Source organism: Oryzias latipes, chromosome 8 (genome assembly GCF_053564925.1).
Source record: "Oryzias latipes strain Hd-rR chromosome 8, Olatipes_Hd-rR_3.1".
Taxonomy (NCBI): Eukaryota; Metazoa; Chordata; class Actinopteri; order Beloniformes; family Adrianichthyidae; genus Oryzias; species Oryzias latipes.
In genome coordinates this window covers 12,096,623-12,120,005 of record NC_136244.1, presented here as the reverse complement: position 1 = coordinate 12,120,005, position 23,383 = coordinate 12,096,623, and the positions used below count along the sequence as shown (strand labels likewise).

Here is a 23,383-nt window from a genome sequence, read left to right as displayed (position 1 = left end):
AGAAACTATTAAATAATATGTTAGGATAAATGAACCTTTCCTTTTTTGCTTCAATTTGGTTGTAAAGACCCAATTTACTACGTTTAAACATTATTGCACTGGAAACTTTAAATTTCAAAAATCAATTAACTCCTAAATCTTAGATTTAGACTCCATCTTTTAGGTTCTGGAAAGTTACTTTATACCCAACAGATGTTTTGTTTTGTGAGATTAAAGTGAAATCATGTGAAAGAATTCACCTAAATACTTCTCTGGATGGTTAGTTTCATGGTAAATGACAAGAAAACTGCTTACATAGTCCCCTAGATATGTAAGCAAATTTAATTATGGATGTAAAGAGAGAAACAAGGCAGTTTCTTTAAAAGAGAAAGGGAGGCATTTTGTCTAGGAAATCGCGGTTGGAGATCTTGGAAGCCCTGGGGCAAAACAGGCCATCATGACTGCTGTTTTTCAGAGAAGACACCTTGTACTGTTGTGACAATAAGGAACGTCCCTTATAAACAACTTGGGTCAATTGCATTGATCTCATCATGTGAAAAAAACATGTTTTCAGAGAAATACATAAACATATTACTGTGTCATGACCTTCTTAATGAGAAAACTAAGTATAAATGGAAACTGACACATTCCATCATGAAGTCATAAACAATGTTACTAAAGTCCAAATTTTCATCTTAAATTCTCTGTTTCAGCCACACACACAAAAAAACGATTCTATAAACTATAACAACATATTTTTTTCTGTTTCCCAATTATTGTATTTTTGTCATATTCTATAATTACATTTTTTTTGTTTTATTTTGGTTTTGGAAGCGTGATGCAACACAAGTAATCAAAGGTCACTCCTATGTTTATTCTTTAGTGATCATTGTTTCCTTTTTATATTTTTTTTTAATGGATGAGTTTTGAACCAAGCTCTTACCAAACCGCTGCTGTCCCAACCGCTGACAGGAGACGAACAAACACTGCCCTCTGCTGGCCACGATGTGTTGAGACCATTAACCCTTTGAAACTGTTCGATTTTTAATATCCTAAATAAAAAAATAAAAACAACAGCAACAACAATATTATTATCATTATATTTTAATTAATTACAATAAAATGGAATGGAACTTTTATTGGTATCATTGACATATTAATTATAAAGACATTTATGATACCAATAAGATTTAAGACTCAAATGATTTTATTTCCCCCCACAAGTGAACATTACGATTCCATTTTCCTGATAGTTTAAATTGAACAATCAGATTTGGCTAAATAGATTTCTAGTAGTTTATTTCTAATTACATTTTGGGTTAAATAATTAAATAATCTTATTTTTTAATAAAAATCATCTAGTTAGGATAAAACAAGACATTAAAAAGACATGTCTAACAGAATGCTCAAGATCCAATTGTTTGACTATCATGTCAAAGAATAGAATAGAAACTGTCTAGGATCGTACAACAATAAATAAAAATAATTTAAAAAAAATCCAAGTTCTATTTTACATTTGTGATTTAAACATCACACAGCTTGTAATGGAGCTAAGAATATAAAGGCGTCCTCGGTGTCGCTGACGTCACGACGGAGAAAGCCGAGTTCACCCGACGTGCTGACTTTCAGTCCGTTTGTAAACAAGGTCAGACACTGCAGCACGCAGACCAGACACTTCGCTGCAAAGCTTCTGCTGTCTTTCATTTCTCAAGTAAAGAAAACGTTCACAGTAATCTGGGGTAAAGGTAAGTACGATTTCACAAATTTGTTACAAATAACCTTTTGTTTTTGTAGGTTTTTGTTTTGTAACATCTTTGTAGAATATGCGCACTGCGGGGACGAACGTTCAGTAGCCATGACCAGGCAGGTGCAAAGAAATCCCCAAAGAAAGCTTCTTAGCAGCAGCATAACAATCTTTTTACATCATCTATTAGATGATTACTGCAGCGATAATGCATTATGTTTATGCCTTTCATCAGCTGCTCTGCAACTGGGTCACTGTCAAAACCTGCACTGTCATGTTATGTCACATCATGACTAAAACAAGGATCATTTGTTTTTCATTTATTCATTTAGTATATTAAATGTGTATATGAATGAAGAAGCTATAACTTATTGGAGCCAATTTAAGACTGAAATTGTATCTGCAACTTATTGCATTCAATAATTTCATGCAATACACTGCAGAGAAGCTTGTTTTTACCCTTAGGTGCAAGCTAGGTTAACAAAGGAATCAGTTCAGACAGCAGACAGAAGTCTGTTTTGTTTCAAACTGTTTCATTCTGGCTCAGTTAATCATCACATCTGTTCATGTCTTTTCTTAATCAAATTACCTAACATCCCTCTCCTTCAACATGCTGTTTGGATCACTCTTTGTTTTCTGAGAATCAGTGCAGAGTTTCCGTCCCACGTCTAACAATCTCCATGACGTGTTGGTGTTTTGGAGGTAAACATTACCTGCCCTCCAGTACAAATGCCACCAAAGGACAGTTACTGCTGCAGTAATGTGTAGCTACAAGTGTTGTGGTTGTGAACACTCTGTGAATCTCAGTATTAAGAAATAAAAAAACTTTTTTTTTATTTGTGTGCTTTTATTTTTAATTTCTAGGATTTGTCCAAGAAAGCCGACAAGATGATGCAGTGTTTTCATTTCATGGTGGAGCCAGCCAAGTACTTAATTGCCAAGAATAAGGTTTGTTTTTATTTTTTCTCATCACATCATGTTTAAAGTTAAACCTCTTTTGGGTCACCTTGATACTTTAGGGGATGGCTGACATGGCAACATTGTCATTGCATCACATGACTGCGCATTTCGGTTATATTTTTTTAAGAAGAAAAAAAAGAGCAATTTCATGCATTACTTAGTCTGGCAAGAGTGCTGACTGTGTTTCACTGATGGGATCGGAGCTGTGATGTGCATTTTAATCAGGCGGTGTCTCCTTTGTGAAGCACTTATGAACCAACGTTATGTAAATGTCTTCTTTGACGGGGGTGGTAGGGCTCCAAACAATTGTTCCTCCTTTATTTGTGTGTCTTTCACAGGAGTTGCACAAAAAAGCTAAAAGGTCTGAGAAGGAGCCTTTGGAAAAGGATCAACTGTTTGTTGTGGAGCTGGCAGGAGAACTGAAAAGAGTGTGTCAGGTACATCTTTTTCATTAATAGGTATTGAAAATATAAATAAAAGGACCCTCACCGCTCTGCAATCTTCAGTCAAGTTTTAGGTATATTATGCAAAGTCAACTTTTTGAGCTTTTAAGTGTATTATAATGTTAATTCCTCACAAAAAACAACCCTAAAGGGGTATTTTGCTCCATTCACACATCTCTGAGCACCAAGCCTTCCCAATCCATGAAAATAACCGGGTGCTCATATTGTGACGTAGACAAGGGAGAACAGCCTCTTCCAGGAAGAGTCTGTGCTGCCAGCATCGCCCCAGGCTAACGCGCACACGCACTTTCTCCGTGTTCTTTCGTTTCCTTTTATATGCACAATATGCACATCTTTCTCTGCAAACATTCAGATGTTTGTTTTTGTGGGCAAAACACGGACACGCTGCCGAGGCCGGCTCTAGGTTTACGTCATATAATGAGCGGCACTCACAAGGAGTGAACGCTGGTGCCTCAGAGATCGAGTCGTCTTACATCAGGGTAGGATAAGGATCTGCAAAAATAACTAATATTTCATTTAAAAAATCTTTCTTTAGTGTGCCAAAGGAAATATATTATCATATACATGGATGTAGTATTACTCTGAAAGGCTTAAGAAAAGCATGCTATAGCCCCTTTAATCTAAAAATTGCCTTTCTGAGTGTTTCTTTATTCAATTTGTTCTGAATCATGAGCAGGCAACATATACAGATAAAAGACAATCATATTTCTGAAAGAAAATACGCGGGGCAGGCCACAAGCTCCTGTTCCGCTCCATCCTGATGCATCCACGTCATAGATGATTCGATACACGTTCGTCTTTGTTTTCCTCGTTTGAGCTAGCATCTGGCTCAAAAGTGTACAGCTGGATAACTAAAAAATTGCTCACCGCTTTTGTTACCATGTTGATAATAGGAAGTGGTGACGCGCTTACACAATTCCCACAACTCAGAGGCAAATTTGTAATGAACTTGTGCAGAAACTATGTCCTAGAAAATGAAACAGATTTTTGGATTTGGCTAAAAACGGCATAATCATTATTAAAAGAACACCGGGAATGCTTTTACATCTTTTCCAAACCTGATTGGAGTGGGTCTTTAACCACCTGAAACCACTAGATGGAAGTTGAGAACATCTTCAACTTACATGTCACTCGATTGCACCATACAGCATATAGAGCTTTATCTATAAACAGATATTTTTGGCAACTTTTGATCATTAAATCATGAATGCCAGATTTTTTTATTCAGTGTTTTGGTATTACTCAAACAGGTAAGAGATCCCAGCTTTGACTCAGTTGTTCCAGGATATATATTTTTTAAATATCTTATTCTCCAGGAGTTAAATGACATTACCAGCCGTTTCCAAACCTTTTTTTCTTGTGCTTGTGTATCATAAAGCTCTATTTTGTTCACTAAAATTAGAAAAAGCTCAGTATCTTCCACATAAATAGCTGGATGTCCTACTATAGGAACTTTCCCAGACTATTCAAGTATACTTTGAGTCTTTTAATGCAAGAAGATTACAAAAACATCTAAATGAGTATCTGCACCACCTTACACTTCATTCCTCCTCTTTACCTTTTGGCTCCTTCCTTTCAGGTGTTGTCACACTACAAAAACGGAATCTTAAGAAAAACAAAGAGATCCTTTGTTCAAGAAAATGTGTATTATTTATGGCTTACAAGAAACATAAACTTATCAAGAAAGTTTTTCAATAGCAAAATAATCTTAGTTTGACAAAACATGTCTTAGTGACTACATTTTTGTCCTTCAAATAAGAATTCTTGGTGAGACCTTTTTTTGGCGTTTTTTTTGTTTATTTAAAAATATGCCAATGGGGTAAGAATCTTTTGACATATCTATTTTTCTATGCATGGCAAATAATTTGCCTCCATCAAATTCTCTTCTCTGGATCTTTCTCACTCTAAGTTTCTTCCCTGGGAGCTCCAACTTCAGCCTCAGCCTTCCATTGATCTCCAAAACATCTAACATCTGATGGATGAATTCCTGATCTTATCCATCTTCCTCACTCCCAACGAAAACCTCAGCATCGTCATCTCTGCTACCTCCATCTCTACCTCTCTTTCTCTAATCTCTAATGCTCTCACCACAGCTTTCCTTTTTCATCTTTGCTCAATATTCTGTTTTCATGTCTGCTTTTTTTCCTCCACAGAGGTCAGAAGTTCTGGAGCACATCTTTAACCAGGATGACATCTGGCCAACGTCCCTCTGCAGGATCTTCATCCTGCAGTGGGCAAACATGCTGGAGAGCAAGGTAATGGTCTGGAAACATCCAGACAACAATAACAGTAGATGTGCATCCTATTCTTAATTAGACAAGCATGTTCATATTAATAGAAGTATATTTGCTAGAATTCATTCCTTCTGTGTTAAGAAGAGGCCCATGCAGACTGATGATTGGACAGAGAAGACTGAGGAAAAGCAACTGGATTTTATCAATGTAGAGGAAGTTCAGATAGCTAAAACTGTGATCTACAACTGGATAAAGGATCTGCGAGCTCAACCTGAGGTAAGAAGCATTATTTCAAACTGTAAGATATTATTGCAATTATATTTGCTGGTACACTCACTCACTCAGTGCTCTTGCAGCAAAGTGTGTGGCCAGGAGAACCAGTAGCAAAGGTCCTGGAGGATCTGGAGTCTTCCTGGCGGTGGGGCCGCTTCCCTAATCTGTTAACAGCTATGGAGCTGGTTATGTGGACTCTGATGTCACAGCAGCCGGATAAGGTTTGATCTAAAACTCACAAAGGACTTGTCCCGTCTAAAAATTAGTGTGAAAGTTGTCTTCCTTCCCGCTTTGCAGGACACCATTCCTCAGCAGTGGCTTCTATGGAAACAAAGGACTCAGAAGATCGGTTTGTAGAAGAAAAAGAACATTTAAAGAACAATTCTTTTTCTTCTAATTTTTAATACTTAATAAAAACAACAATTGTTTTTAATCTTCCAGGAGGCATTTCCTACATTCCTCAGCCTGGTAGGTCTTTAAATTTTAAAGACTTCACTTTAAAGGGTTTCTTTCAACTCAAAAAAACCTCAAAAAGTGGCACTAGTGCTTTTGTGAGTCATCACCCTATCATGGTAGTTAAAGTGCCTCGTTTGCTATGTTTTTAGGAGTTGTTCATTTAAAAATAGCTTTTTTCTGAGTATTATCTTCATAATGGATATTAGAGATGTCATTCTTTTCATGAAATTTCATTCTGTTATTGAGGTAATTATGTGTTGTTTTTATTGGCACTATGGTAACAAATCAGTCTCCTCATCATTGTCGTTCTAAAAAAAAATACTGTATTTTACTGTTTTTCCAGTGTGGGATTGGATTACAGATGCAGCAGGTACAGAAAAAAAATTATTAAATGTAATATTTAGTAGATTAAAGTTTTTTTCAACCTTTGGCATATTGTTTTTCCCTGCAGTGGAGGTGAACCTCGATATGGACACAGCCAATCCAGATCTGCTCATCTCTGCCGATGAGAAGCGGATGCGTTGCGGCTTCGAGAGGAAGGAAGTTCCCAACTACCACCAGCGTTTCGACGGCTGGTGGTGTGCCGTTGGGATGAAGGGTTTGGGCTCTGGTCGCCACTACTGGGAAGCAGAAGTGGGCGAACGTGACTGGCGACTGGGAGTGGCAAAAGAGTCAGCCCTGAGGAAAGGCTTCAAGTCTCTGAACACTGACACCGGGTATCTGACCCTGCGGCTGGAGAGGGGCACTGAGCTAAAGGCACTCACCGTGCCCTTCACTGCTCTGCCGCAGGGTCTCATCCCCAGCAAGGTTGGCGTCTACCTTGACTACAACAACGAGCAGTTATCCTTTTATGACGTGGAGAAACGGCTGCATATTTACACCTACAACGAGACCTTCACCGAAAAGCTGTACCCCTTGTTTGGGACAGTTGAGATAGTTAAGGATTTGGTAATCAGGTCTCCAAGAGGGAAAAACCACTGTCTCTGCCCCACATCGTGTATGTGGGGTTAAGCTTCCTTCCAGCTCCTCCTTTTGAAATCACTAACATATTAAAGTATTAAAAACTAGATTAAGAAATCTAGAATCTTGCTGTATGATACCATCAATGTTCTACCTAAGAGCTTTGCTATGTGACCAAACTCTGCTGCTATTGCTGTACTGTGAAGCTGCTTACCAGCCTTTCACATGTGATCCTTTGCACACAAGCATTTTCCTGTATTTGAGAGAAATCTAGCACTTCTATTATAACAAACATATACCTGCAACAAATGCACTGTAATGAATGATTATATAGAATCATATCATTTTTTTGCAGCACTGTTGAAAAAACATTAAAAATATTTAGTGATACATATATTACCTTAAAACTAAGTATTGGCAAATTGACAAATATTCTACAACAATATGTAATCAATTTACATTTTTGTGATATAAACTTGCTTCAATTTATATTCCTCAATGTTTTTTTTTTTAGGCTGACTGACTTTTGAAGTTGTTTGCACAATCTTGCATAAAGTACCTGATCTGTATATATATCTATATATCTATCTATATATAGATATATAGATAGATATATTCTGAAATGCTAATTAAATCATGTTAAAATTGTTTTGTTTTGTCTTTTTTATGTTGACAGCTTTCTGCAAAACCCAGTGCATGCGTATTTGGGTTAGTTTTGTCAAAGTAGGCCAGATAAAATGCAAATAGGTACAAACTTTTGTGTTTAATTACAGACAGTAGCATCTAGATTCATTGTGTATTTATTTCTAACATATTTGGACAGATCTTGTTATAAATGTATTTACTTTTAACTGAGAATAGTTTTTAGAAAGGTCCTTGAGCCCTGCATGACTTTTGTTCCAGAAAAATGTACATTACTTTTCTTTAAATATTGTTTACTTTTATTGAATCAAATAAGTTTACAATTATTTTCCCCAGAAAATATATTTTTCCACCTTTTTTAAAATCTTGATTAAATTTAACCTTAGTGTTGTGTTAGAGTCAGCACACATCATTAGTGGATTTCAGCCAAGTGAAGCTTCAGGGGATTCTCATTTGTCCAATATAGTTGTAAAAAATCAAAATAAACAAAATCTGGCATGTCCAGAGAGGGCACTTCCTTTATTTGAATGGCAGAGGGCAAATCTCCAATTCGCAGCATTCAAAAATGAAAAGAAGATTTATGGTGTGCCAAGTTCTAGATCACATTTGTGGAGAAAACTAGGGAGAAGACACAGGTCAGCATTGGATGCAGAGGAGCTGTCCTTGCACACAGAGACTTCTCTGTGATTTAGCTTTCTAATGCTTTTGGAAGATGTAAGTGGTTGCTATTGGATTGATTTGTTTGTGTTCCAATGTATTTAGATTAAAGTTGTATTGCTGACGAAAATATATACTGTGGGGGCAAAAAAGGATTTAGTCAGCGACCCATTTAGCAGGTTCTCCAACTTAAAAAGTCGAGAGGCCTGCACTTTTCATAATTGGCATATCTTATGAGACAATAAATGGGAGGAAAAGTAAAAAACATTACATTGTCTGATTTTTAAAGAATGTATTTGTAAATTATGTTGGAAAATGAGTATTTGGTCTATAACAAAAGTTCAACTCAATACCTTGTTATACAGTATACCCTTTGTTGGCAATGACAGTGGTCAAACATTTTTGGTAAGTCTTCACAAGGTTTCCAAAAACTGTTGCTGGTATTTTGGCCCATTCCTCCATGCAGATCTCCTCTAGAGCAGTGATGTTTTGGGGCTGTTGCTGTGCAACATGGACTTTCAACTTCCTCCAAAGATTTTCTGTGGGGCCGAGACCTGGAGGCTGGCTAGGCCACTCCCGGGCCTTGAAATGTTTCTTACAATGCCACTTCGTAACCCGGCCAGTGTGTTTCGGATCCTTGTCATGCTGAAAGACCCAGCCACGTTACATCTTCAATATCATTGCTGGTGGAAGGAGGTTTATACTCCAAATCTGACAATACACGATCCCATTCATTCTTTCATTTATATGGATCAGTTGTCCTGGTGCCTTTGTTAAAAAACACCCCCAAAGCATGATGTTTCCACCTCCGTGCTTTACAGTAGGTATGGTGTTCTTTGGGTGCAACTCAGCATTACTTCTCCTCTGAACACAACGAGTAGAATTCTTACCAAAAAGTTCTATTTTGGTTTCATCTGACCATAGGACATTCTCCCAATCCTCTCCTGGATCATCCAAATACTCTCTAGCAGACTTAAGTACATGTACTGGCTTTAGTAGGGGGACACGTCTGGCACTGCAGGATTTGAGTCCCTGGCACCGTAGTGTGTAACTTTGTTCCCAGCTCTCTGCAGGTCATTCACTTGGTCGCCCCGTGTGGTTCTGGGATTTTTGCTCATCGTTCTTGGGACAACTTTAACCCCACAGGGTGAGATCTTGTGAAGAGCCCCTAGATCGAGGGAGATCAGTGGTCCTGTATGTCAGCCATTTCCTAATAATTGTTAGGATTACCATTGTGGATGGTAACAGAAAACTAACACAAGAGGAAAATTAAATCATACATCGGGATTAAAAAACAAAGAAAACAACAACATTTTGCTAGAAAAGGAACTCAAAACAGTTACATTTATCAACTAAAATTACCATTGGGTTTTAACAATTTCCTTGAAAACTTTTTGATTTGAATTTTTTCAGGATTTCTATTTTATTAAAACAAAATTAAATAGCCTCACCTTGTTTAAAATATACAGAATGCCTAAAACAAGACTGTGATCCTTCCCCCAGGCAAAAAAATTTGCATTTCTTTGTCAAACTTTCAATAATCCTAACCCTAAATATTCCATGGAATTTTTATTTATTTAACTTGATTTTCCTTTTAGTGTGTCTCTATGCCATGCATAGTATTTACATTGCAAAATTACATGGTCCACCTCCGATTTGCATGCATTTTTTAGCGTTGGGAAATTCCAATTGAATGAAAATAATCAGAAACTGAGAGGCAGGTGAACCAATCAGCTCGATTTTTTTTTCCAGCGGGAAAAATAATTAGTAAATATAAAAAAATATATACATTTTTTTTGTATTTTTAATGCAATTTTATAAAACGTTTATATACCCCCCCCCCCCATTCAAATTTTTTTCGTTCTGTCGCTTTCACGGTGGCGTCATCAGCTTGCGACGATGCAAAGCTTTAACCGACTACTTTAAAGAAAGGGGAAAAAGCGATGACAAGTTTAAAACAGGCTTTAAAAACACACTTTGGGTTCAATAATTTTAGGTCTAAACTGCAGGAAGATGTCATCAAAGCAGTCCTCAAAGGTAAGACAACAAACCGTTTGTTATTGTTGTTTTTTCACCCCTAAGTACGTTGTTGTTTTGCTAATTAGCGTCTTTGGCTGTCGCGAACGGTGTTGAGTCTGAATTGTGTGGTGGTTGTTGTCTTTGTGCAGGTGACAGGGATGTGTTCGTGTGTATGCCCACTGGAGCAGGAAAGTCTCTTTGCTATCAGTTGCCTGCAATGCTGGCAGAGGGCATCACTCTGGTCATTTCCCCGCTGATCGCCTTAATCCAGGTCAGTTTTTCTCTTCCATTGACACTTCCTCATCACTTTGGTCAGGAGTCTGCAAACCTGTGGAAGACACAGGTCGCTCTTTAATCCCCCCCCCCCCCCTAATGGATCTCTGGTGAAAGAAAAAGAAAATAATAGCCCTACTTTGAAAATTTACTCAGTGAATCAGTTTAAATTACTTAGGTTATACATTTATGACCGAGGTGCTCCTAGAACAATAAGATCATCTGACAGGTTAAGAGGCCTTGTGTTCTCTAACTTTTCTCCGGAGTGCACAGATTTCATAAACGATTAATACTTTAGTCAAGTGAAGGTTAAACCATTTTTACAGAAACAACATTTTGATACAGTAATCCATGCAAGGATTGGCTGGATTATTGTCATTGTCTGTATTTCGGAGTCCCACAGTCGTCCCTCTGACGTCTCCAGCTGGTCCAGCTGCTGGGGTTCTGGTTGGTATGAGGAACCATGTCACCCTCATCCTGGCTACCCTTCAATGGCTGCCTGGGAATTTTAGAGTTCATTTTAAAATTCTTTTATTTGTTTTTAAATCTTTAACCCTTGTGCTGTCCTAGGCACTTTAACATTGGGAGTTGGGTCATCTAGACCCACTAGACAGTGCGCTGAACCTTTTTTCTTCAAAGTTTTGTGATCTTCACTGGTGTCCATGGATTACATGAAATCTTTCCACCTTTATCCACCTTTGTCATGGTAGGGAGAACACGTCAATGTAAGGGTGGGGTCATTTAAGACAGCACAAGGGTTAAATAACCATGCACCGCCGTATCTCTCGGAGCTTCTGCGGCCTTACACCCCAACCTGGTGCCTCAAATCAGCTGATCAGCTCTCCTGGAGGTACTGAGGTCCAAGAGGAAGCTCAGATTTCAATATGTGCATTGAAGCTGTAGAATGCGTTGCCACTGAGCATTCTTTAAAAAAAAAAAAAAAAAAATCTAAAAAAATATTTTAATAGCCAAGCTCCCCAGAGACTTTGTTTTGCTGGTGTGTTTTACAGTTGTGTTGTGTTTTTATGGCACTTATTTGTACTTTCTACCTTTAATTGTTTTAATCTTGTAGCTGTTGTGTTTATTTTATTTTGTTTTAAATCTACAGCGCCTTGTTTGACTGTGGCAATTTAATGATGCCACATAATTTACTTTTTTTTTTTTAAATGTTTGATCTTTAATGATTGCTTTCTTTTATTTACGATTTTAATTTATGCTTTGTTTTACCTGTCAATTTTTAACTCTTGTGTTTATTTTCATTTTATGTTTATCTTTGAAATCAAATAAAAACAATGCACACATTTGATTAGAAATGGCACCTCAAAAGGAAATCTGGCGTAAAAATCTCTGCCAAACCACAAGTGCAATTCACTGAAAGCTGATTTGCTGTAGGAATCCCTGAAAGGTGAACAACAGCAACAGAAGAGAGTTTTTAAGAAAATACATTTCTTTATGGTAAATATTTCTTTTGAATCATTAACGAATAAAGTCATGTTCAGAATAACGGTAGTAGTGAGTGAAAAGAAAAGGCTGACACCAAAGTAGACTTAAGGAATAACAAGAGAAAATTTGATTTTTGACTTGTTTTGTTTAATATTTTTCATGGGAGGACATTAAATTTAGTGGGATGATCCTGTGAAACACAGGATGAAGTCCTATGAGCTTCTGTCGAAAGTAAAAAACAATTTAAGGAAACCATCTTTTTCTCTGTATATTTCTGTGTTTTATAAATGACAAAAAAGAAATATGATTAATGTATATCTCTAAAGTAACGGGGATCCAAATGCAAAGTAGCATCAACATTTTCAAAAGCGTGATCTAAGACTTTCCTGTAAGGTTTTGATCAGTGAGAAACAGGCCCAAATGGCTGCAGACCTCTGACATACATAGCTGCAAAAAATGTGACGCAAAAATGCAAACAACAGCCAAACACAATGTTTGTGAGTTGGAGCAGCCTTGTGTGTGTGTGTGTGTGTGTGTGTTCACCGCTTCTCCTCTTTCAAGGACCAAGTCAACCATCTGAAGGAGCTGAACATCCCCGCCTGTTCCATCAACTCCAAGCTCAATGTGGGTGAGCGCCGTCTCATCCTGGCCGATCTGGGGAGCAGCAGCCCCAAGCTGAAGCTTCTGTACATCACTCCAGAGATGGTGGCTTCCCCCTCATTCCAGCCTTGCTTGACTGACCTGTGCTCCCGCAGTCTGCTGTCCTACGTGGCTGTGGACGAAGCTCACTGTGTCTCCCAGTGGGGCCATGATTTTAGACCAGACTATCTTAAGCTGGGTGAGCTGCGAGCTCGCATGCCGGGAGTGCCCTGCTTGGCTTTGACGGCAACGGCGCCCAAGAATGTCCAAGAAGACATCGTGAAGTCATTGAGGCTGAGCTCGCCGCTGTCGTTCGTTACGCCTGTTTTTCGGAGTAATTTGTACTATGATGTAATCTTCAGGGACCTGCTGCCCAACCCTTATGTGCACCTTCATGCCTTCATTAGGAAGGCTCTGGAAATGGAGAATGGCTCAAATGGACAGGTTTGTAGAACTTCCTTACATTATTTAAGATAATATTGGAACGTAGAAAATCATCTTCTATATTTACATTTATTTTTTTAGACTTTTTTTCTATTGTAAAATTTTGCTTTTCCTTTCCTGTGGTGGTAAAATGTTACTAATATGATAAAGACTTATAATTTTGCGTAAAAGAATGACGTGTCTTGTTTTTTATGTTACATTTTAGGGAATCACTTCACCATCTTTATTTCAGGAAATACAATATGGATTCTTTAAATCCATCTCTTTATTTTCTTTAAAAAACAATTCCTCGTAGAGTTTTTCAGACAAAAATCGTCTTTCTTGTTTATTGTAAAATTAAGAATGAACTTTTTTGTCCTTTTTTAATAAACCCATGAATAGGGCTGCGTGATGTGAGGAAAAATCGCAATATTATTGATCAATATTGACAATATAACTTGCGGTACATGAACGAATAGCAAAACAACCAGAAACATCATTCCCATTTCATTGCAACAGTTTAAACATTAAACTCTAAATGACGCGTGTCGACATAGGAGACAAATATCTAACATGAAAGGGCTCCATACGATTGGTCAACATATAGGTGTCCATCCGATTGGTTAAATGCATAAAGGGATTTATTTGATTCGTTAAATACTTCAAGCTACCATAAGATTGTTTTAGTACATTTAAGGTAACCATTTATTACAATTTTTGCCGTCTTTCGTGATATGCAGATTGCACAGCTTGATATCGCGATAACGTTAAATTTGCGATTTCTTGTGCAGGCGTACCGATAAAACAAAACGGGAAAACAGCAGAAATGTTTTCTGTGGTACATTCCACATAATTTTAGTTTTTGGACAATTTTAGTTTTTGGAATAAATGGGTCAGGGTTCATTTATTTCCCACAAGCAAATGACAAAAGTAAAAATAAAAATAACAAAACCTTAACAACAGAGCTGAAACAACAATAACAAAAATAACAATTATCATTATTTCTAACAAAGCTGTTTATTGTTTTATTAATAAAAGTTCCACTTCTATCAGAGAAAGTTACAAGTAATAAAAAAGTAATTTTTCAGCAATTAGTTTACAGTGTAAATTTGGCAAATAAATCAATATTTTAACAAAATGTTGTTTCATAGAAAAATTGACGTGACACCCTGCTGTATTTCAAGAGCCACTCCGTTCATCTTTTGATCTATTTTAAAGTGTTCCCAGTTCAATTCAATTCAAGTTTTATTTATATAGCCCAAAATTACAATGTAGTTGTCTCAGTGGTCCACCCTGCTTTTTTTTTCGATGACAGTAATACGCTAGTCTTCAAACTGCTTTTTTTTTTGTCATGCTCCTGATTAACGATTTAAATAAAGAAATACTAAGAATTGCTATTTTAAGCTTAATTTTTTCAAAATATGTCCTCAATTACGGGAAAAAAGGTTACAAGAACTTGTAAAAAAACAAGAAAATACAGTTTTCATCAGAGTGGGTCTTTAAAAGTCATTTTTTTACCTGTTTGTGGTCTTCTTAAAGCTTTACAGTTTTATGAATAGAATAGAAAAAAAACTTATAACTAACTTATAATGTATAACATTATTTTTTAAATCTACTATATTTTCCAACCTTTTTCCCAATAAAAGCAGGAATGTTTTGTGGATCTGATGAATGTTGCCATCATGACCATCATGACCTCTGTCACTTTTTGTTGTATGTAAACTGGAACTTATAGTGGTTACATTTATAAAGGGTTGTATCTAAACCAGATAGTAACTTTTGGATTATTGATGGTGTGAGTCTGGTTATTTTTAGAGCTTGAAAATCTCTGGTTCGTACAAAAAGAACTCTAATCTTTCTGAGTCCCACAGAGTAGCGAGGTTATTCTTACTGTGTCAACACACATGGCTGAGCTTTATTTTAAGCATTTTAAACTGTTGTCTTAGCCTTTTTACTCACTTTTTTATCCTGTTACACCATCCGCTTGTGTTTTCTGAAAGCTGCTGTCGTAGATAAATGTTTGTGTTTGGGAACAGGGCTGCGGGATCGTTTACTGTCGAACCAGAGAAGGCTGTGAAACTGTGGCTTACCAGCTGACTAAGCTTGGCGTCTTGGCCAAACCATATCATGCAGGTAGGCTCGTTTGTTTGTTTTTTGTTTTTTTTACTGCCTGGTGTATACTCTGGGTCAGAAATGACCCACACTTTGGGGTAAACCTTTGCAGGTTTGAAAGCAGGAGATCGCACAGAAGCACAGAATGAGTGGATGCAGGGGAAGGTGCTGGTCATCGTTGCTACCATCAGCTTTGGTATGGGGGTCGATAAAGCTAATGTCAGGTAAAGATTTGTGATTCGCTCTATGTCAGATTCAGATCTACATGTTTTTTTATTGTGGTTGTGGTTTTTTTGTAGATTTGTAGCTCATTGGAACCTGGCTAAATCACTGGCTAGTTACTACCAAGAGTCGGGTCGCGCCGGCAGAGACGGCCTCCCCTCCTCATGTCGCACCTACTACTCTCCCAAAGATAAGGAGCAAATAAACTTCCTCATCCGACAGGAGGTCAACCGAAGACAGGTCCGATTACCAACTGAGCTCAACTAGAAGGATCTCATTCTTTCTGTTTTATAACCGAAGACCCCTTTTCTCAGGAAAAACGCGGCTCTGCGAAGGAGTCGGATAAAAGCGCCATCACTGACTTTGAAGCCATGGTGCTGTTTTGTGAGCAGGAGAGGTAAATGTTTGCTGCAGTCAATTTGTTTTAAAACATTTTATCCAAAGTCCTTCAGTTGTAGACGGATATTTAGGGTTTTGAAAGTGTGAAAAGAAAGCGGAAACATTTATATCATGTGACACAAAGTTTCTGTTCAAAAATCAGACATTTCAGGCATAACTTTGAGAATACTTGATGGTAGTAAACCTCCACGGCTCTCCGTTGGTACCCCTGTTTGATCTTCTTTACTACTGTTTGGTGCTCGCGGCCGGTCCCTCCTTTTCCTCTAAACTGAAGGGTTCCTGTTGGGCAGGGATGCTCCCTGGAATGCTGCTTTTCCAGAAATCAGGCGTGTTTGGCAGCCTGTCGTGACACTGTTTTACTGGTTGCCAGTTTCAGAATAGGGCACACCCTTTACTGTATGATATATGTCAGCAGCATTCTTAAGAATGGATGGTTTGGCCTTGAAAGAGCCTCTGCGCTTGAGTGTTTGATGTCTTCCCACTTCAGTGGACCATGTTCCCCTCAAAGCCGACTCCCTCCTACTTCTTTTTGCGACAGCAGCAGCAGCAGTAGCTCACGGGGATCAGCACTAACGCGAGCGTGAACATCACTGTGGAGGAATAGCAACTTAATGACCAGATCACGTCAGGCGGAGAATTGGACAAACCGGCGTGGGACTCACAGATGAAAGCTAAGAGGATGAAGAAAGCTCCCAGATCTATTGGGTTCTCACTGGACAGACCCTGTAGCTTCACCCATATCGTCTTCAGGAGGCCCAAGCTTTCTTCTTTGGCGTCCATCCTGCTGAGGGGACAGATAAAGGCGTAGATTTTATTTTCGGATGAGGTTTGCTGTGATCAGGATCAAGCTTTTAAAGATCCACTCCGATCACTTTTTGTTCTGTTTTCAAAGCGTTCCCAGTTGGCTTTTATTTATTATGATTATAACCATTTATAATCATTTTTAGCCTAAATCATAAAGGGGGTCATTTTCTAAGACTTATTTTCTGCAGAGAGGCAGTAGTTCATTCGAAATTTTCCTCTGAGTTGTGGGCGGGACTCTTAGTGCAGAGCAACCACGCCCCCCTTCCCGGTACCCATAACTGAGCTATTTTTTTTACATACCGGTACATATATACACTTTTCCCACTAGCTTACAACTCCCAACCTAACATTACCAGTGCAACAAAAATGGCGAATAATATTGGAGATATCCAGCCGTACAGCTTCCAGCCAGATACCAGCTCAGACAAGGACAACAAAGACTTACACGGATCTAGTCGTCTACAGGTGGAGACGTCAGCGGATCAGGGAGCTTGTGGTGTATTTTCTACATCACAAGTACAATGTTTTTCATCTGCTTCCAATAAAGAAATACTCAGAAATGCAATGTTATGCTTACATTTCTTTATCCATGTCCTCCATAATCAGAAAAAAGGCCACAAGAACACCAAAAACATGGTTTGTGGTCTTTTACAGTTGCCATTGTGTATCATTATTACAATAAGAAAGAAGAGCTCAATGAGAGAAGCATGTGCTTTTTGTTCCATTTCTTTTCTTTACTCTTCAGTATGAAGAGAATCCTGTTAAGTGGGAGTTTCAACAAAATCATCCGTCCTCTGCAGGCTGGAATGGGCGGAGTGTCCGACTGTTGACTTTGTCGTTGTGGGGAGTCGGGTGTGTCTAGCTGAGAGGTGTTGTAAAAATGCTAATTTGAGACTTGAACTAAAAGATTTGGAGGAATATTGACGTTCTTGCCAATGTTTTCTGTGGTTCAACAGATGAACTAAAAGTATTAGAATTGTTACAGATGTAGAAATTTGCAGCACCAAAGCTGTTTTTTTTTCTTTTTTTAATCATTAAAAAGAGCCTCCTTCAGATGCTTCTCTGTTGGTCTGTGGCAAAAAGGACTGAAGTCACCTACCTGTGAAAGTTTTTACTGCTTTCCCACACTTCTCTGTGAGCACGCCACGAATAGTTGTGAGCCTGAGGTCAAGTTCTGGAGATCATCTCCCCCTTTCCTTTCTTGTCGATGTTCCCACGTTTGTAGTCGTTTTTCTTTTCCTTGCCCTCCTCAGCAGCTGTTCTCTCCTTGACAGTCCTGCTTGGGAGTGACCCTTTTCTTCAGAGTCTTGGTCTGCCTCAGCTTTTCTCCACCTCCTCTGGAGGCACTTCTCTGTTTTGTACAGGAGAGGGTTGGTTGTTGTAGTTTCTGAATTAGTTTCTTAAATAGGCTGAATATTTGGCGTGTGAAACCTGCTGAACAACTAGGATTTAGAAACAACCTATTCTAGGTAAAAAAAAACAGTCAAAAGAATTCCATATAAATTAAGAATACTGTAGGGAATCATTAGAAAAAACTTTGTACCAGAAATCTAAAATCACTGCAAACTTTTGTGAAGCTTTTGTCTCAGTTTTTTGTTTTTAATCCCTATTTTGAGTTGCAGACTCCTTATAACAAAAGCTCTGATAATCCATGGGTCTAATGATTTGGTGCTATGTGTATTCTTCCCCTCTCATCAGTTGTCGCCATGCCTCCATCTCCAAGTTTTTTGGGAACAAGACGCCAAACTGCGCAGGAGCCTGCGACTTTTGCCGTAACCCCAAGATGGTGCGGGCGCAGCTGGAGAGAGCGGCCGCACTCAGCACCAGGACCGAGGCGGCCCAGAGCAGCGAACCCAGAGGCGCCTTCGGCTTCCAGCCGAGCCTCTACGGAGGAGGAAAGAAGGGCTACGGCTTTGAAAGGCAGGCCTGCTTCTGTCCAGATCACAGCTGTCTCTGCTGCTAGAACGCCATGTTGACGTGTCACCTTGCAGGTACGACGAAGAGGAGGGAGGCAGTGGTGAAGATGAGGGCGCGAAGAGGAAAAAAGAGTTTTCAGAGCTCTTTAAGAAGCAGATGAAGCTGCGGAAGGTGAATCCACACAAACTTTTCCTACAAAACTCTACATGTGTTTTCATGTCCTCTTTCCACACATCTGGATGCCAGCTGTTGGCAGCCGTAATAATAGAACGCCCAAAGTGATTTGGCCAAAGCTTTTAACGACTAAAATAAAAAAACAGGAATTTAAAACATCAGAAACCAAACATTTTAGGACTTTTTGGTTTATAAATATATTTTTTTCTCTTCTTGGCTTCGGAAAAACCTTAAAGAGAAACACATGAAGTAGATTACAAACATGAGATCCTAATAATTTACAGTACAAGTAGTTTTCTACCTCATCTGACTAAATCAAAGTGGATATTTTACTAATAGGTGTGTTTTTTAGGGCTCTGACAGTCAAAGTGAAGACTTCGTTCTGCCAGGTAATCTCGATAAAGAAAGGTCTTAAGCAGTTTGAGGTGGATTCGTGGAATAACCAGCATTGCCTGCTGTGCAGATCCCGATTGTCCGCTCAGGGAGGCCAGCAGCGATAAGATCCCCAAGCTCACCGTGAAGGTACAAGTTAAAGACTGCACTCCACGGAAATGCTGCCTTCATTTGCAGCTCCACAGAAACTCGGACTCATCAATACTAAAAGTTTTTGAAAGCTTACTATTTCAAATAACATGTTTAAGAAATACTTTCCTCTAAATAAAAATAAAAACTTTTATTTTTTTTAATATTTGAACTTAAATGAGTGACTTTTTAAAAATGTTGGTTTATTTCTCAGACCAGAGAGCACTGCCTATCCCGCCTACAGGAGGCCCTACAAGGCCAGCAGGGGGCAGAAGGTGCATTTAAGTGAGTCCAACTCTTCTGTCCTCTTTCTTGGATCAATACATTATGTCCAAAAATAAACACTTTTTTTAATTTGTTTTCAGTGATGACAGTCTTTTGCTAGCTGTTGATATGGAATATGAAATCTTCAAAAAAAGCAAATCCTCAAACTTGTACAAAGCAGCCATCCTAAAACAGGTAGCTGCAGATTATTTGGCTGTTTTGTCTTTTTGTAAAGGTCCAATAAAATGTTTTCCCTTTCGTTCTAAAGGTTTTAGAGATGAAAGCAACGCCTTCTTCTGAAGCTAAAAATAATGGAGCAGACGAGAGCAGGACATCCAGAGAAGCTGAGATGAAGCTCAAGGAGGAGGCTTCCTCCTCTTCTTCGTTTACATATCCTGCTGAGCTGCAGGGCTTCACCTCTGCGTCTGAGATGTACTCTGTAAGATCTGCCGTCAAAACTTTTTGGACAATATTCCTCGAGCTTTTTTAGTCATGTCTCTCCGATCTCCATTGTTCAACCAGATTAAACGAAAGAGAGTAGGAGCAGGCCAAAGGGGCTCCTCGAACCCCTACGTGACTGCCAGAGAGCTGCTGAAAGCCTCCATGTCTGACATCCCCGACAAAGGGACAGAGAGTGGCGGGTTTGTCTGCGACACCTCAGGAGAGTCGGACGCAAAGAAGATCAGGGAGACCGAAAAAGAGACGATCTCGCCATTCGTCCGAGCGCCCGCCGCCGGTGCTTCCACAGTCAGCCCATCGAAAGGAGGCAGAGGCGTCAGCAAAAAGCAGCAGAAGCTGGCAGAGGCAGCAAAGAGCTCCCACAACATCTTCCAGTACTTTCAGAAGAAACTGCCAGAGCAGACAAAATGTGAGGAAGAGGAGACGAAATGTGAGGAAGAGGAGGCGCCCAATGAAGCAGAAAGTGCAATAGTTGATTCAACAGCTGCGGTTTCTCAGGAAAACGGCTGGCAGCAGCGCTCCCCAAGCAGCCCTGTGGCATCAGACACTGAGGAAACTAAAACTGAAGTGATGGTTATCACTGATGATGAAGAGGAGAAACCACTGAAAGTAGTTCAAGAATCGTCCGGACAGGATATGATTCTTACCTCAGAGTAATTTTCATCCACCTGATAATTTTGATACTTTACTTAATAAGCATTTCTAACCATTTCACCTTCTCAAACAGAAAAAGCCAACCTGATGAGGAATCAAATCCAGAAGAGGTACGTTTCCCAAAAAGATTCTAGTCGTACTCCGTGTTTAGTTTCTCACCCAAATCTTTCCAGATTGAAGCAGACAGGGAGTCGCCTCCACCGCCAAAGCGCAGCCGACTTACCGGCGGAAGCAAAAGAGTGACGTTCAACCCCAACGTGCAGCATAAAGTCCTGCAGTCGCGCAGCAAAGCGGTGAAGCCCGTGACCCTGAAGGAGGCGGCTGAGGTTGTAGTCCGTTACCTGGACCCCTTGTACACTCAGGGAAAGTTTGCCACCAAGGTGGGGGTTTTTTTTCCTACCGTTTTAAGACTCAGTATGTTTGCACTGACCTAATAAATAGATATGTTTTCTTCTAGGAGCTATTCAAGGCGTTTGCTCGCTACTTGTCGCACCTTCTTGCAGAAAAAGTGGGAAAGGATCAAGGTAAGCTGGGCTTTGAACAGAAAATTGTCGGTTTTTTGGTTTCTACAAGAGTCTTACTAACCCAACTTTGTGTCACAGTTAAAGCTGAGGCCAAGAAGCTCATCAAGACCTATTTCAGCAAAGTCCAGCGATGTGAGAATGAGGCGGACTGGGAGCTTCTAAAAGCACCGCACAGCAGGAAATCCACAGAAAACAAAAAATAAAGGAAGCTAAAGTCAGTTTTTCAACCTTTTTAACTCAATGCCTACATGCCTTTCCAGTTCCTTAGATGATGGATTCTGTCCCAGATGTCTGCAAGTCATGTTCTTATTAAAGTCTATTTTGTTGCAAGAGTTATTCCTCCTCAAAAGCATGGAGTGAGCCACTTATGAGACAAATGCTTTGACAGTTTTTCCCCATTGACAGAAATGTGTGTGTTGCTGCATAGTCTAACTTCTGTCAGGTTGGCTTTAAAGCTGGTAGTTTTCTTTTTCTTTTTTAATGCAGGAATGAGGCTCCAGCTCTCTGAGGCGGTATCTGGGACCTTTTACACACTGGACACGCCGGCCAAAAATAAAACGAGAAGCAATGATTCATCAAAAAGCAAACCGTGCATTTGGCTCGCTCTAATGACAGTGCTAGAGAATAATTTTTCTCAAGTTTACATCAATTGATCTCATTTCTATTCAGATCTTTGTTTAAAAGCATTTTTTTGAACATCTCCTTCAAAATAAAAGCCCAAACCCTGGGATCTTTATTACAAAATAAATATCTAATTGGTAGTAAATGAAGTTAAACATGTACTAAATATCAGTTTTAAAGCAGGCAATTCTGTATTTGCGCCCTCTCATCTGTAAAAGTTGCTGCTACATGTTTTGTTTGCTGAAAATGTGAAAACAATTGTGTGATATGTACTTACGTTTTTTCTTAATTTAAGCATCTTACTTTAAACGTATGAAAGAATCCTTAAGGAATAAATGGTTTTCTTTATTTCTTTATATTTTTGTAGGTGTAGTGCCTATGAGGATTGTGAAACGTCACTTTTCTCAAAGTCAGGAAGAAATCCAAAGATTGTCACAGAGGCCTGACTGTACTGTGGTCAAGCTTGACTGTTTGTGTAACAATAAATGCAATAAAATGAGTGCTGGGTAAAACACATCCTGTGCAGTGAGAGTATTTCTATGAGTTGCTGCTCATTGCGACTTAGAAAACACCTTGATAAATACATTTCTTTATACATGAAAAAATTAAAGAAACACATTTAAACAAAATGTCAAATTTACACTGTGGGAGAATTTTTACACAAAAGGTTCAAGTTTCAATCTGATCCGTGCATTTTTTTTCTCATCAGCACCTGTTAAAGCTGTAAACGCACAAAGGTCTACTGGTCTGACCTTTATAATTTAGTGGCACTTACAATTTTTTAATATTTTCACTTTCTCTTTAACTGATGTTCTATACTTTTGGTCTCTGACGTTTCTGATGTTATCAACCTTGTCATTATTCTGTGCAAAATTGTGCATTATACTTATAGATAAATGTTTACCATCTTTAAAAATTACTTTTCTGATTATCTGAAGTCTTAAACGTAATTCATCATGAAAAAGAAGACAATAATTTGTGAAAATATTACAAAACTATTGTTATTTGAAGTTGTTCCTTATCTTGCCTGTACTGTCCTTTTTTGTCTCTTTTCACGCCTGCATTTTTGTTATTGTTTGCTTATTTCTGATTCATATTTCATCCTGACTTGATCTGTACACGAATAAGCAAAAAAAAGCAACAACAAAAAAAAAACAGAGATGCTGCTGCTGAGGCTTGCTGGAGTGGTGGATGGAGGCGAGAGGCCCAAGGAAGTGGTGACATCATCTATATGGATGCTGCTTTCAAGGACTGTTTGTAATTTACGGCGTCTCACTTGTGAACGCTACAAAGGGGGTCATGAATAGAAACTAAAAATACTATTAATAGAGGCGATGGTAATCTGATACATTATGTTTATAAAACCATTCTTAAGACTAAAACTGATGGAAGAAAAAACATTTAGGGTCCTTAAAACTTTATTTTATCAATTAATGTAAATGCATTTTATTACAGTGCTGGATTTAAAAAGTCAAATTATAGAAGCTTTGCGCTGAATTTGAAACCTGGGAATTGAAATTGAACTAAGTAGGTGTTTTGAGAGTG

The 23,383-nt window shown here is 38.7% G+C and overlaps 2 protein-coding genes and 1 long non-coding RNA gene across 7 annotated transcripts; 2 read left to right on the top strand and 1 right to left on the bottom strand.

Annotated features, from left to right (window-relative positions):
• Window positions 1-1,589: 1,589 nt before the first annotated feature.
• On the top strand, window positions 1,590-7,718 carry si:ch211-120g10.1 (butyrophilin subfamily 1 member A1). Of its 3 annotated transcripts, none has more exons than XM_011478350.3 (10): window positions 1,590-1,724; window positions 2,588-2,671; window positions 3,022-3,120; window positions 5,301-5,402; window positions 5,526-5,657; window positions 5,738-5,875; window positions 5,952-6,003; window positions 6,096-6,122; window positions 6,454-6,480; window positions 6,562-7,718. In XM_011478350.3, the coding sequence occupies exons 2-10, from the start codon at window positions 2,612-2,614 to the stop codon at window positions 7,119-7,121; spliced, it is 1,197 nt and encodes a 398-aa protein (XP_011476652.1). In that variant the 5' UTR covers window positions 1,590-1,724; window positions 2,588-2,611; the 3' UTR covers window positions 7,122-7,718. The 3 variants fall into 3 exon arrangements, with proteins under 3 accessions (XP_011476652.1, XP_004071581.1, XP_078807588.1); XM_004071533.4 differs by having other exon boundaries at window positions 5,523-5,657; XM_078951462.1 differs by lacking the exons at window positions 1,590-1,724; window positions 2,588-2,671 and having other exon boundaries at window positions 3,056-3,120; window positions 5,501-5,657.
• A 2,508-nt stretch (window positions 7,719-10,226) lies between these two features.
• On the top strand, window positions 10,227-22,354 carry recql5 (RecQ helicase-like 5). 3 transcript variants are annotated; one of them, XM_011478352.4, is made up of 20 exons: window positions 10,227-10,406; window positions 10,538-10,659; window positions 12,666-13,187; window positions 15,203-15,299; window positions 15,391-15,502; window positions 15,578-15,740; window positions 15,815-15,897; window positions 18,402-18,623; window positions 18,695-18,791; window positions 19,147-19,183; window positions 19,258-19,316; window positions 19,531-19,601; window positions 19,682-19,775; window positions 19,849-20,019; window positions 20,103-20,692; window positions 20,767-20,803; window positions 20,867-21,073; window positions 21,151-21,217; window positions 21,296-21,431; window positions 21,704-22,354. In XM_011478352.4, the coding sequence occupies exons 1-19, from the start codon at window positions 10,313-10,315 to the stop codon at window positions 21,418-21,420; spliced, it is 2,970 nt and encodes a 989-aa protein (XP_011476654.1). In that variant the 5' UTR covers window positions 10,227-10,312; the 3' UTR covers window positions 21,421-21,431; window positions 21,704-22,354. The 3 variants fall into 3 exon arrangements, with proteins under 3 accessions (XP_011476654.1, XP_011476653.1, XP_078807587.1); XM_011478351.4 differs by having other exon boundaries at window positions 21,296-22,354; XM_078951461.1 differs by lacking the exons at window positions 10,227-10,406; window positions 10,538-10,659 and adding an exon at window positions 11,981-12,116 and having other exon boundaries at window positions 21,296-22,354.
• On the bottom strand, window positions 14,165-18,033 carry LOC105354589 (uncharacterized). The gene is made up of 3 exons (XR_909178.4): window positions 17,803-18,033; window positions 16,562-16,683; window positions 14,165-16,489 (listed from the first exon to the last, which is right to left on the bottom strand). It is a non-coding gene; the product is annotated as an uncharacterized LOC105354589 (long non-coding RNA).
• Window positions 22,355-23,383: the final 1,029 nt, after the last annotated feature.

Excerpts from the sequence above, each read along its gene's own strand:
- si:ch211-120g10.1 (XM_004071533.4), top strand. The coding sequence starts at position 2,612 with ATGATGCAGTGTTTTCATTTCATGGTGGAGCCAGCCAAGTACTTAATT. Across the intron at positions 5,403-5,522 it reads CAAACATGCTGGAGAGCAAG|AAGAGGCCCATGCAGACTGA; the intron begins GTAATGGTCTGG and ends TTCTGTGTTAAG. Across the intron at positions 5,876-5,951 it reads TGTCACAGCAGCCGGATAAG|GACACCATTCCTCAGCAGTG; the intron begins GTTTGATCTAAA and ends CCCGCTTTGCAG.
- recql5 (XM_011478352.4), top strand. The coding sequence starts at position 10,313 with ATGACAAGTTTAAAACAGGCTTTAAAAACACACTTTGGGTTCAATAAT. Across the intron at positions 13,188-15,202 it reads AGAATGGCTCAAATGGACAG|GGCTGCGGGATCGTTTACTG; the intron begins GTTTGTAGAACT and ends GTTTGGGAACAG. Across the intron at positions 19,184-19,257 it reads TGAAGACTTCGTTCTGCCAG|ATCCCGATTGTCCGCTCAGG; the intron begins GTAATCTCGATA and ends CCTGCTGTGCAG.